Source organism: Solanum verrucosum, unplaced genomic scaffold, assembly GCF_900185275.1.
Source record: "Solanum verrucosum unplaced genomic scaffold, falcon-dt-bn FXZP01000128.1, whole genome shotgun sequence".
Classification (NCBI taxonomy): Eukaryota; Viridiplantae; Streptophyta; class Magnoliopsida; order Solanales; family Solanaceae; genus Solanum; species Solanum verrucosum.
Window position 1 is genome coordinate 2,150,904 of NW_026020327.1, and position 14,051 is coordinate 2,164,954.

Genomic DNA, 14,051 nt, shown 5'->3' on the forward strand with positions numbered 1-14,051 from the left:
AAATTACACTCATAATAGCTAACATTTTATTTGGGCACCACATAATATTTTGGTGAAGAATCAACACTTAACCATTCTCTGTCTAAGGTGGCTCCGCACATGACATTCCATATTGGGGGAGGGGGGGGGGGGGGTTGCCAGCTTGGGGCTAAGGGGTTCATCCGTTCTCTATTGGCAGAAAATTACACTCTTTATACATGGTAAAAATTATATTTTTATGTATATAATAGATGTTAATCCCCCTTTGACAAAATTACACTAGTTATATATGGTTAATTTTTTTTTATGTATATATAGTAGATGTGGACCCCCTTTGAATAGTTCGTGTACTTACTTCTTCATAATTTGAATCCCTTAGGGAAAATCCTAGCTTTGCCACTTCTCCATATATTGTTACTTTTGCCTCTTTGTATAATATAATATAAAGTATAGAAACCCCATCAATTTGGATGTTAATGACCTCTTATCCCAAAAATTTCTCAAATTATAATAATCTCAAAATCTTCATAACTCACGGATATATTACTCCTTCACTCGATACATAGCAAATGATGAATAACTTTCTCCTTAACTTCTTGTGACTTGAGGCCCAAAGCAACTTGGTTCCAAATCTCAAGTTTAATGACACATTAAGTCCACCGGCCCTTTTAGGCAAACATATTTTATTTGCATCGAACTTTATTCATCTATTATCTTAAAAATCTTGTATGCCCATTATTTGCATCAAATTTTATTAATGGAAAAAGGATCAAGTTTGCCCTTCTACTATTTGAAAAGGCTTAAGTGTATCCTTCGTTATACTATCCAAACAAAAACGCCATTGTTGTTACTTTAAGGTACAAAAATACACCTCTCCACTAACAGCGGTCTAACGTGGAAAAATCATCAGGACGGTCGTGTGAAGAATGGTATTTTTGAACCATTAGATAATGACTACGGTGTTTTTGTTTGGATGGTATAGCTATGGGCAAATTTAGATCTTTTGGAATAGTAGAAGGCCATCGATAGAGACCTCCTTTTGTGTTCGTAGAAACAAAAGATGGTTAGCATCTCCCCCGATAGAGACCTGTTACAGACACATCTGATTAAGGCTACCCACTTCAGTGAATCTTACCCAATTTTTCACCACCAAAGGGCGTGGTGCCGTGGTGCAGTAGATGGGGCTGCTAAAATCCCAAGGTAGGGAATGCTTCACCCGAATGGGGTCGTACGCAACACGAATCTGGATTAGTGAGAGTACTCCAACTCTCTTTCAAAGTCTTTAAAATGCATATATAGAATGTACTATTTTGTGAACAAAGCAAGAGATTCAATTTTCTTTTATGCTAAAACAAGTTAACAAAACTCTTGAATTCAACAACAGCAGAATCCAGACAACAAGAACGATTTCGCAATATAAAAAGTTTGCATCTTTCACCAACCAAGGAGTAGAAGCTTCAAAAGCGCCATCCGAATGTAAAGACCATTCTTAGCTTGTCTGAAATAAGCAGCCCTCGGATCACCATCCACATCAACAGTTATCTCATCAAGTCTTGGCAAAGGATGCATCACTACAGCATGTTTCTGCATAGCATTTACGACACTCATATCAACGATATACTTCCCTCGAGCTTCTTCATACAAATCAACCCTCTCTCCAAATCTCTCTCTTTGAATACGAGTTTGATACACCACGTCACATTTAGAAGCCACCTCGATCAAATCAGCATTTTCTTCCCATTGAACCCCCATTGATGTCAAGTAATCCTTTATGTCATCCTTCATTTTAACAACATCAGGAGATACAAAGTAAATTTTCACATCTTCATACATCGCAAGCAAATGAGCAAGTGAACGAACTGTCCTCCCGTATGCTAGATCACCAACAAGAGCAACGTTTATACCATCGAGTTTCCCTATTTCTCGTTCAATTGTATACACATCTAGAAGTGCCTGAGTTGGGTGTTGTCCCGGACCATCTCCTGCATTTATAATCGGAATAGATGCAGTTGACGCCGCTCTTCTTGCAGCACCACTTTCGAAATGCCTCATAACAATGATATCAGAGTAACCTTCAACAGTTCTAATTGTATCTTCTAGTGTTTCCCCCTTTGCTGCAGATGAAAATTCACGAGCATTTTCGGTTGTTAATACTTCTCCTCCTAAACGCTTCATAGCAGATTCAAATGAAAGCCTAGTTCTAGTTGAAGGTTCATAAAACAGAGTAGCCATAAGATAACCCTTAAGAATCTCGCTTCTTCCTCCAATCGAATTCTTCTCGATTTTCTCCATCTCCCGTGCTACTTCAAATATCGCACTAAGAGTTTCTCTATCAAATTGTTGAGATTCAATTACATCATCAAGGTGAAACTTAGTTGAAGATTTATTTTCGATCTCCAATGCTCGGCATTGGAATTTGTTGCTATTTGTTGACATACGGTATTGATTTCGTCCATTTTTAAACAATTCAACAGATTTACAGAGCACAGGTTGATTTGCCCATTCACTCTTTCTAATAGGTGACATGAGTATTTTTCCATGGGAAGAAAATGTTGCGGAAATAGTCATATTGAAATCACTCACCGGAGAGAGGAACAACGGCGGCAATGGAGAGGAGATCGTCGAGAGTTTTCCGATGACGTTTGGTTCTGCCGGAGATTGGAGCTGCTCGAGAAGAGGAGGCAGCGGGGTTCGTTGAAACTGGCTGTGACGGGGAAAACACGGGGTTTTAGGGTTTTTGGTAAAGGGTAGCTTTGGTATTATCGATAAGAAAAAATTCTTATTATAATTTTTTTGATAAGTGTCGAAAATTTATTTTTGCCACATACATATATTGAGGTCAAAGAGAGTAACGCATATTAGATGAAAACTACGTAAAAAGTAGGAGTGTGAAAATAATATGAAGAACCGATCGAATCTGATTATATCAAATTGATTTATGTCATTTTTTTAATACAATTTTATTTAAGTAAATAATCATCGGAACAATTGGGATTATCTTTTTAATTTATGATAAAATTGGAAATAACCGAATCAGATAACCTTAAATATATGTAAATATATTTTATACGTTAACAGTATCTTGAATTTAATATATAATTATATTTTATAACCTTTTTCAAATAAAGATATAACCTAGGTCCTAGATACTACAATAAATACTTCATCAAACAATACGGTAAAACTTACGCGAGTACTATGATTAAATGTTTAAGATCAAACAATATGGTAACAAGATTTTAAATTCTTGACATCTTGGTGAAAAATTGAAGTGTTTCTTCAAAAAATATTTTAATAATAGTATATTAATTTTGAGGAGATATTTAAAGTAAAAAATCGAAAATTAACTGAACCGTACCGATATCGAAGAGAAACCGATATGATTGGGATGGTTTTAAAAAGTGTAATTTTGGTTATACATTATAATATACCCAAAAAATAAAATTGAGATGATAGAATTAACCGATCAAACTGTCTCATTGACAACCCTAGTAAAAAGTATTTCTATAAATTATAGAAAGAATTATTGAAAATAACCCTGAACTTGGTGCAAATTATTAATCTCATTCATGAACTATTGACAATCTAAAAAACACCCATGTACTTGTCTAACTAAACTTAGATACACCGCCGATTTGCCACTTTACATAACAAGTGGTCTCAAACTATTGTAAGAGCATTAAACTCTTAATAAAAAGTCGATAGAAGTATTGAAAACACTCCTAAACTTGACGAGAATTTAGGAATATATATCACCAGAGGCGAATCCAGGATTTCAAGAAAACGGGTGCACCATTGCTTTAGAATTTCGTTTTTTAAAAAAAAAAAAAACTAGTGTTATTAGTTACTACAAAAATTGAAGTGAATTGTGGTTGGTTAAGATTGAACTCAGGACCTTGGTGTTAAAACCTGACTGTCAAACCAGTGAACCATCCAGCAACTTTAAGAACGGGTTCACAAGTGTTTATTTAATATGTTCTTTAATAATTATACAAGTAATATATCGAGTTTAGTCGGATGACCACGGGTTCGAGTGACCCAATTTTTACATATAAATTCGCCATTGTATATCACTCATGTTGCAACTTGCAAGATCTGTGTATTTAAGTTCAGTTTGTCAAGTAAAAAGATGTTTTTAAAGCTGTGAATAATTTGAAATGAAATTAATAATTCACATCTTATTTAGGAATATTTTAAATACAAAAGGCCAAAAATCAAAAGTTGAGATCCCAACTTACCATTTTTAACTCGCAAGTCACTTTAAAAAAGTGAATCCAACACCCTTTTAGTCATTTATTCCTGTTGATCTTTTGAGAGTCACAACTCACAACTAACAAAATCAACAAGGGTGTTCGTTTAGTGGCTAGGCAATAATAGAATTATCTATGTGCTTTTAATTTATTACGAGGATGACACATACGTAACACAGCAAAATAGTGATCATGGACCGCGAATGATTACAGATCGGGGATGATTTGAACTCACAATCTTAATGTTGAAAATGAGGGGTATTTACCATCCACACAATCATTTTTTGTCTATGTTCCTACTGTTTGGTATATAAAATCAAGGTTTTTAGTTTATGAATTTCACAAATTCTCGACTATTCTACGAGATGTTAGTATTTACTGAGTAAAATATATAATATATCAGTTCATATGCATGTTTCATTGGGTTTATCACCATGTTTCGATGATTTGTTTTATGTGAAATCTTAACAATTAACCGATAACCAAAATCATAACAATCAATAACCAATAAATCATATATTAATGATTCTATAACAGATTAACATATCTACAAATCGATAAACTTAAAAAATAAACGGATAAACTTCAAAATCAAATTGAATGGATCGATACACAATCTTATTATATTTTATTAGGAATACTAAACACCCAACTTAAACCAAATTTTAGACATTTAAATTTAAACAAAAACAAATAAAAGATTCATCTTATTAATATAGATGGGTACATATCAGATCCTTTAAAATACTATATTTAGAGAATCCAACATGAATATGACATCAAACAAACTTAAACTAAATCATAAGAAATCTATTTTTCACCTTACTAAACCCAAATTAAGAATACCCCATGAATTTTGTGGCCAAGACTTGTCTTTTGCCTTCATCAACAAAACTCTTGTCCAAGCAACCCAACCTTCCCATGACATTCTTTTGTCCCATGGACTCCCCCATTCCAAGATCAATCTTAGCCCCTTTTCAGCCTCTTTTTCTGCTTCTTCAAACTTCCCTTTGCTCAAATAAATTTGCCCCAATACTACATGAGGCTCACCTACAAAAGGGTTCTTGTCAATACTCATCAATAACTTCTCTTTAGCGCAATCTAAACCTCTCTTAGACCCTTCACAAACACCTTCCCAATACAATTCTCTTGCCATTTTTTGCTCTTCTGCATCCAAAACTCTTGTGCAATTGTCGAAAACCGGTGGAATAACAAGATCAATCTCTTCGTCCCTCCCGGATACAACAATCCCTTCTTCGCCATTTCGCTTTCTTTGTTCAATAATCATCTCTTCTTCTCTTAATATCAGAGTATAAATTGCCCCCATTCTTGATACGGAATTCATCCATAGCCCGGGCTTTCCATCACCGGGCCATAGAGTTGTTTGAGAATTGTTTCCAGTGAATTCCAATCTCCCGTTAGAATTCTCAAACAACAAATCCTGAAAATTAAACAACTGATCACTGAAATCCGCCATTGTCATTAGGAGAAACACAGCCACTAATCTCCTCGAAACCAACACATCTTCTCCCGTCTTAATATGCTTCACAATTACACCATCAACAGGCAAAATCGACACCAATTTCTTCCTCCACGCTTCGTTTTCATTAAATAAACCCTTCTCCTTCGCATTACTCAACGACGCCATCGAAAACTCGAGATGCTCCACAAGCTCTGAATCAGTATACCGAAACAACAAATCATCATGAATCAATGGCTGACGAGGAACAATACAGAACAGATGAATCAATCTCTCAGCAGCTTCACCGACATGACCACGTACAGTTTCACGTCCAGTGGACGGATCGAATATAGCTAGATTTACATATGAATTAGAATAAGCTGAATGGAAAAGACCACAAAGACAAACGGAATTTGGGGCTTTCCAGATTTTGAGAATTTTGTAAATATCAATTAAGTGATCGAGAAAGCTGCCGTGTTTATGCCAACACTCACCGGCGCCGACGGAACGTAAAACGGCGATAAGGTTAGGGAGATCTTTGTCGATTGATTCGAATTCTCCACGGAGAAAAGGACGGCATGATTCCAAAAGGGAATGGAGATATGGGTTTTCTGTAGGAGAAAGAGAACTCAGTGATGAAGGCATTTTCTTTTTTTGCTTGGTTGAGAAACAATGGAGGAAGAAGAAGAAGATAGGATTATGATGAGACGTATAACAGTAGGAGTTCACTTGTTTGTTGTCACCTTTCGGGTTCGGTGGTTTTTATTAGGGAATGCGTAGGACTAGGGTTGTACATAGGTTGGTTTGTTTTGATTTTTATTAAAAAAATTTAAATCATTTATATCGGTTTATTAAATCTAAATATGAAATCAAATCACGCAAAGTTAGTTTTTTCGGTTTCGATTTTAGTCAGTTCTTTTGGATTTTTTCGATCTTTTACAACTTAACGGTGTTTGAAAAAAGATCAAATATATTTTCACCTACCTATGTGATAAGCTACACTTAAGAAATGTTAAATGAATAGAAATTTTCGTAAAGACGGTAGAATTCACATGAGTACAAGATATATTTTTTTGAAATATCAACGTTCATTATGTTAAATTAATAAGATTAAAGATACAGTCAAACTGAATATAAAACTAAATATTTACAAAACAAATTGTTAACTTCGAATTTGAAAAACTATAACAATATAATTGTAACTTCGGATCTTAATACAAAATAAAATATTTACAAATTTTGCAAGCCCAAATTTGAAATAAAATATATAAATATTGAAAGCTATAAACTAACTAAAAATATATTAACAAAGTAGATTATAAGTAATATTTTTTATCTATAAATAAAATAAAATTATATATATAATATTTACAAAATTTTAGAAGCCCAAATTTGAAATAAAATATATAAACATTAAAAACTATAAACTAACTAAAAATATATTAACAAAGTAGATTATAAATAATAATTTTTATCTATAAATAAAATAAAATTATATATATAATATTTACAAAATTTTACAAGCCCAAATTTGAAATAAAATATATAAACATTAAAAACTATAAACTAACTAAAAATATATTAACAAAATAGATTATAAATAATATTTTTTATCTATAAATAAAATAAAATTATATATATAATATTTACAAAATTTTATAAGCCCGAATTTGAAATAAAATATATAAACATTGAAAGCTATAAACTAACTAAAAATATATTAACAAAGTAGATTATAAGTAATATTTTTTTATCTATAAATAAAATAAAATTATATATTTAATATTTACAAAATTTTACAAGCCCAAATTTGAAATAAAATATATAAACATTGAAAACTATAAACTAACTAAAAATATATTAACAAAGTAGATTATAAATAATAGTTTTATCTATAAATAAAATAAAAATATATATATACTATTTACAAAATTTTACAAGTCCAGATTTGAAATAAAATATATAAACATTGAAAGCTATAAACTAACTAAAAATATATTAACAAAATAGATTATAAATAATATTTTTATCTATAAATAAAATAAAATTATATTATTTACAAAATTTTACAAGTCCAAATTTGAAATAAAATATATAAACACTGAAAACTATAAATTAACTAAAAATATATTAACAAAGTAGATTATAAATAATATTTTTTATCTATAAATAAAATAAAATTATATATATATATATATATTATGTCGGTTTGGTTTGGGTTCGGTTTGACTTTTTTTCATTTAATACCAAACCAAATCAAGAGTGGTTAGTTTTTTTTTTTTCAACGGCCAAACCAACCAAACCAAACCACAAGTCGATTTTTTCGGTTTGACTTTACGGTTTGACTTGTACACCCCTACGTAGGACTATATGGCACGACTTCGAGTTTAATTGGGTTTCAATGTGGTATAAGGTATTAAACATATATGATTAAAATCTTTTTTTATATATATTAAAAATAATTATTTTTAATTTCTTGTTTTATATTGAAATTGAATTATAAAATTTATTAAAATTTGAAAAATTCTAAGAAATTATTTTCATACCAAAATCACTCATTAAAATATGAAATATTTTCAATTTATATTCAAATTTAGACACGATTCTAATTTCTAAATACTATTTTCACTTGAAAATATTTTTTAAATTCTTTTTATGATTTTATGTCTAAATGCCTCAAATTCTTTTAGATCATTATTTAGATGATTGTTAAGGATAAAGATAAAGGATAGAATGGGAGAGTTGAGTGCAATAATATACAAGTTGGCAAGATCGGAGTAGTGCAGATACAATCAATTTTATTTGTTGTGTTCTGGATAAGTAATCCATAAAATTCTTCATTCAATACATTAAGGGGCCGTTTGGTTACTGGTTAGAGTTATGCATGTATTAGTTATGCAGGGTTTAGTTATGCATGTATTAGTTATGCAGGGTTTAGTTATGCGGGTATTAGCTATGCGGATATTAATTATGTAGGTATTATTTAGTTATGTAGAGATTACAATACATGAATTGTTAACTATTAAATGTTAAACTTGTTGTAAATTATTAATATATATTATTTACAAAATAATAATGCATGCTAATAAATGGGGAATATATTGAATAATATATAATGCTAATATTAGCATATGTACCGTCAAAAAATATACAATCAAATTTCTAATATTAAAAAAATATTTATATTTGCATAAATAAATAAAAACTGTAAGTATATAAAAAGAAATGAAAATGGTCTATATATAAAAAGAAATAAAAACAACAAATGTAGATAGAAAACAGTAAAGTTTCCAATTAAATAAAATAAAATAAATTAATTTTTTTTACAATACCTGAAATGATAAATTTATGAAATAGTATAGCTTATTTATAACTCTTCTATCAGGTTTCCATTCTTTGTGGAAGGTTGTCAGTTTTTTTTTGTTATAAAAAAAAAATTCTCTTTCCATATGTTGGTTTGATTAAAATTTATTTTTTAAATGTAAATATTTAATATAAAAAATCTAACAGCTGTACTAAAAAAGTGTCTTCAACGTGTTTTTTAAAAATTTAAAATTATATGTAAACAATCTGCAAAAACAATTTTCTACAAAAGAGTAATTCGTAATTCTGAAGAGTTGGTAAAAATATATAATATAAAAAAGATTGATAACAATATAAAAAGAAATAAAAACAACAAATGTAGATAGGAAAACAGTAAAGCTTTCAATTTTAAAAAAATAAAATTAATAGGATAAATATGTAATTCATCATTTTAATACATGTATAACTAATACCCACATAACTTATTCTACCTTCTAGCCTGCATACCTTTATACATAGATTCCCTCATAAGTTATGTTGGTATTAATTATGTAGGACAACAAAAAAATGCAACCAAACACAGTATAAATTAATACATGAATAACTTTTATACAACATTTAAATTCTTACCAACCAAACATGGTATAAGTAACGTTGACTTTTATACCTAATACAAAACCTCTACCAAGCATAGTAAAGTTAATGCAACTTTTTATACATGAATAAGATGTATCTTATACAGTAACCAAACGACCCCTAACACATCTAGAGCGGTCAAAACGGGATTACCCCATGGGGCCTGCCCGACCCAATCTGTTATTGGGATAGGATTATGATAGATTTTTTTAAGCCCATTTAAAACTAAAGCTTGTAAGCCCGGCCCATATAAGTCCTTGGCCCTTAAGGCTTGATTGGGGATGGGTCGGGGTCGCCCATGGACCAAAACTATTTAAGGGTAATTTACAATTATCTCACTAGTACATAATCTAATTACTTAAATACACATTATGTTGTAATACTATGAATCTTACCAGATTTTGGTACGTTCAGATACATGTATTTCAAATATATATGAACTCAAAATTAGGTTAATTTGTTCTTGATACACTCTGTCAAAGTAGATTCGCATATATCTGAGATACATAGACAAATTTCGCGCCCTCGCTTCCCTCCCATCTTGCTTGTCACTCTCTTATCTCGCTCGCGTATTTGATATGCGAGATACATGTTAATTACACTAGAGTTTTTGCTAGTGTTATTGAAACAACACCATTGTTTGCCATATTTGATCTGAAAATCTTCTCATTTTCTTGATGTAATAGAATTATAAGTTTAAAAAGAAAAAAAATTAAAGAAAAAAGAAGGGCTACCCGCCCCAGCCCTCTGCCCTTCTAGGGTTGGGTTGGGTTGAGCGCCCGCCCTAGCCCTTCAAATTCCTTGGCCCGCGAGGCTTGGGCCCGATGGGAATGGGCCGACCCTTTTTGACAGCTCTAAACACATCTTTTATTTTATTATACTCCCTCCGTCCCATTTTATGTGGCAACATTTGACCCGACACGGAGTTTAAGAAATAAATGAAGACTTTGAAATATTTACCAAATTGCCCCTTCAAAAAATAGTAAGTAGACTCACTTTTCTCTCTCCTCATAAATGTATGATTAAGTGGGACCAACAAGGGTAAAAGAGGAAATGTACCTTTAAATACTTACCATATAAGGAAATGTGACATTATTTTTGGGACTGATCAAAAAGGAAATGGTGCCACATAAAATGGGACGGAGGGAGTATTATTTTTTAATTATTATAGATTTGATATTTTAAAAAATGTCATAGTTAATAATAAAATTAAGAATTGAGTGATAAATAATTTTTTTTATTTTTTAAAATTAACAAGTAAAAATATACGTTTATTTTTAATTGGGAAAATTACGCATTTAAGTAATTTTATACTACTTAATTACTCATTATAACTATAGTTTGTTATAATTATCACTCGCGACTAACATTAACCATTAATTATGTGAGCTGACTTCGAGTTTGTATAATTAGCCACGTTTGTATAATTCACCACGTTTGTATAATTCGCAACTAACAATTCTTCGTTTGATTTGTATTTGACGATATTTTCCTTTGATTTTTCAGTTTTATCACCATATACATTCAATCTTTTTGTGTATAACTCTTTAAAGTTTGTATAAACGTGTAGTTTTTGAATTTTGTATAATTTAATTTATATAATGTAATTTGTATAATATATTTTGTATAATTGTTTAAAGTTCATATGTTTATGTTTGTATCAATTCGTTATTTGTATAATTTTAGACTTTATATTACTCAATTATACAAAAAAACCCACGAATTATGCAAACGTACTTGCGAATTATACAAATGAGATGCGAATTATTCAAATTATCGTCATCTTTCGCTCGCCTCTCTCCTCCCTCTCCCAATCTCGCTCGCCAGATATACAAATACATATGTATAATATACAATTATCTAACCGACATACATATACAATTCACCTCTCTCCCATTCTCTACCCTTTCTTGCTCGCCTCTCTCCTCCCTTTCTCAATCTCGCTTGCCATTCTCCTCCCTATAACATGTAGCTACGAATCGTAATTAGACTATTTTTAAGTGGCGATATGCAAAAGTTTCCCTTTTTAATATAACAAAACAAGTAAAAGTGAATGATGATATTATAATATTCCGTTAGCTATATTTATAATGTCAATGATACAAGACATGATAAGTTTTCATTACATGGCAAATTTTTTGGGTAAATTATAATGTTTAATTGACTTCGACCTGCCTTGATATCTTTGGACACTTCAACACTTCAATAATATTATTCATACGGTCTATTTCACTTTTTGAATGTTATATTATTATTTTTATTATTTTTTAATTAGCATATTATTTTTCATATAAGGCTATTAATTAAATTTCTAATATTTGCAATTCTTTTTAAATGTAATATAACATTTTTTTTAAATCTTTTAATTTACATATACTACTTTCAAGTTTCATCTTGAATTAATAATATTTTAAATATATTTTTTAAAATTTCTGTCACTTTGTGACACAATTTGATGTTATTATTAATTTTCACTATGAAGAATGCACAAATTTTAAATGATAAGATAAAAAAAATAATTTAAAAATACATAACATAATAATTTAAATATATTCAAGATTACAATACAATGCATAACATAATAATTTTAAAAATCACAACAATAATTTAATAATCTGATAGGTCGTTTCTAGATTTAACAATATTCGAAAAAGGAATTAGTGTATGATTTAGAGAAGTTGTGGTTGTGATTGCGGTTGTGCTTGTTGATTAATTTTTTCAATTATTCGTAGTTGTTCTTTAGAAATTTAGAAAAAAAAACATTATTTAATATTAAATAAAAAGTTTCAAAAAATTAAAATCTTATATATTACATGAAAATTATATAGGATGATTATTTGAAAAAAAGAAAGAAAAAGATTTATATTATGAAATAAGAAAACAAAAATGAAATAGAAATAATAATATAATATTGAGGAGAGAGAAGAAAAATCTTTTTTAGAGAGTACAATAGAGAATTGGAGTTGGTTGTCTAAAAAAATAGAAAACTTTATATTTGGAGAGTAAAATAGAGTGTAGGATTGGAGATGCCCTCAGTAAGATCGACAAATCTAAATACCCATTTTTAGGCATAATTCATAAATATGTCTTTTAACTTGAATAACCTAGCATTCATGTCCTCCAACTTTGAGTGTGCATAAGTAAACACTTAAACTTGTATAAAATTGGACAAGTAGACACATTCGTCCTATGCGGCATCTTACATGACAATTTTGTATTCTATGTGGCATCTTGTGTGTGTTATGTCACGTATGATACGTGTTTTGTTCAATTTTATACAAATTTAAGTGCTTACATAAATATCCAAAATTGAAGAATATAAATATCAATTAAAATAAAGTTAAATGACATATTTATGTATTATGCCCATTTTTTATGTATTCCATATTTGCAAATTATAGTATTTTATTCTAATACTGCAATACACCTCAATTCTGTCTGATAAATTATAAAAGAGGAAATTAATTTGTCTCTCTGAGAATTTGCTAGAGGTTCCAACTATAAAAAAAAAAATGATCAAAGATTAATTAGGTATAATTTTTTTTTTGTAGTAAATCATGATATTTGATTAACTAATCAAATAGTTGGTTCTCTGATTACAAAATATTGAATCAATACAAAGAATCTCATTAAATTGAATCAAACCAAACAAAATACATCTTTTAATTATTACAAGCTTAATTTATAAAAATATTTTTTGCTTAATAGTTTACAATTTCCATATTTTTCTTCGCAATAAATGTTGCATGTTATTTCACCTAACTCAACAAGAAGTCACCAAATAACAGAAGTTATCATTATGATATGTCATTTATCTCATCACTTACCGATATGAGTAGTGATGAGATATGCCATTTATCTCATCACTTACTGAAATATCCTTACACTTAATTAGAGATTTCGAATTTAAATTTTTGAAAATAAAAAAATCTGTTAAAAGCACCTCCCCAAGAAATGAGTGTAATTCAATACAAATATCAGTATATCACATTTAATCAGTATTCAAAATGAATACCAAGCATCGATGAGAAAACTTAAAAACGAAAAAATCATCAATTATTTGGAAAAGTTGTGGGTGGACAATAAGTCGAGTATTTAATGATTCTATATAAACCTTCACTAAATAAATTTTTTTTCTTTCTAATGTAGGATTCATTTCCATTTATTATATTCAAAAATATCTAATCACTTACCTTCTAAAGTTTGCATATATGAGCAAATCAGAAGTTGAGATCGAAATAATCAAAATGCATTATGCGGAGGTTAAAAACATAAACAACACAAATTTTGTTAATTCGTGTCAAATTAACTTACATCATATAAATTGAGACAGAGAAAAATAATATATTTTACTTTTGAGAGGAGTATTGAAAACACCTTTAAACTTGACACAAATTATTAATATCATTCCTGAATTGTTG

The 14,051-nt window shown here is 29.7% G+C and overlaps 2 protein-coding genes and 1 pseudogene across 2 annotated transcripts; 1 reads left to right on the top strand and 2 right to left on the bottom strand.

The window, feature by feature from the left end:
* The first annotated feature begins 1,020 nt into the window (after window positions 1-1,020).
* On the top strand, window positions 1,021-1,125 carry LOC125835966 (U6atac minor spliceosomal RNA; annotated as a pseudogene).
* A 125-nt stretch (window positions 1,126-1,250) lies between these two features.
* On the bottom strand, window positions 1,251-2,735 carry LOC125835892 (aspartate carbamoyltransferase, chloroplastic). Its single transcript, XM_049514988.1, has one exon. It carries the CDS (start codon window positions 2,545-2,547, stop codon window positions 1,414-1,416), a length of 1,134 nt encoding a protein of 377 aa, XP_049370945.1. The 5' UTR covers window positions 2,548-2,735; the 3' UTR covers window positions 1,251-1,413.
* A 2,071-nt stretch (window positions 2,736-4,806) lies between these two features.
* On the bottom strand, window positions 4,807-6,394 carry LOC125835888 (uncharacterized). Its single transcript, XM_049514985.1, has one exon. The coding sequence runs from the start codon at window positions 6,334-6,336 to the stop codon at window positions 5,047-5,049; it is 1,290 nt and encodes a 429-aa protein (XP_049370942.1). The 5' UTR covers window positions 6,337-6,394; the 3' UTR covers window positions 4,807-5,046.
* Between the last annotated feature and the right edge of the window lie 7,657 nt (window positions 6,395-14,051).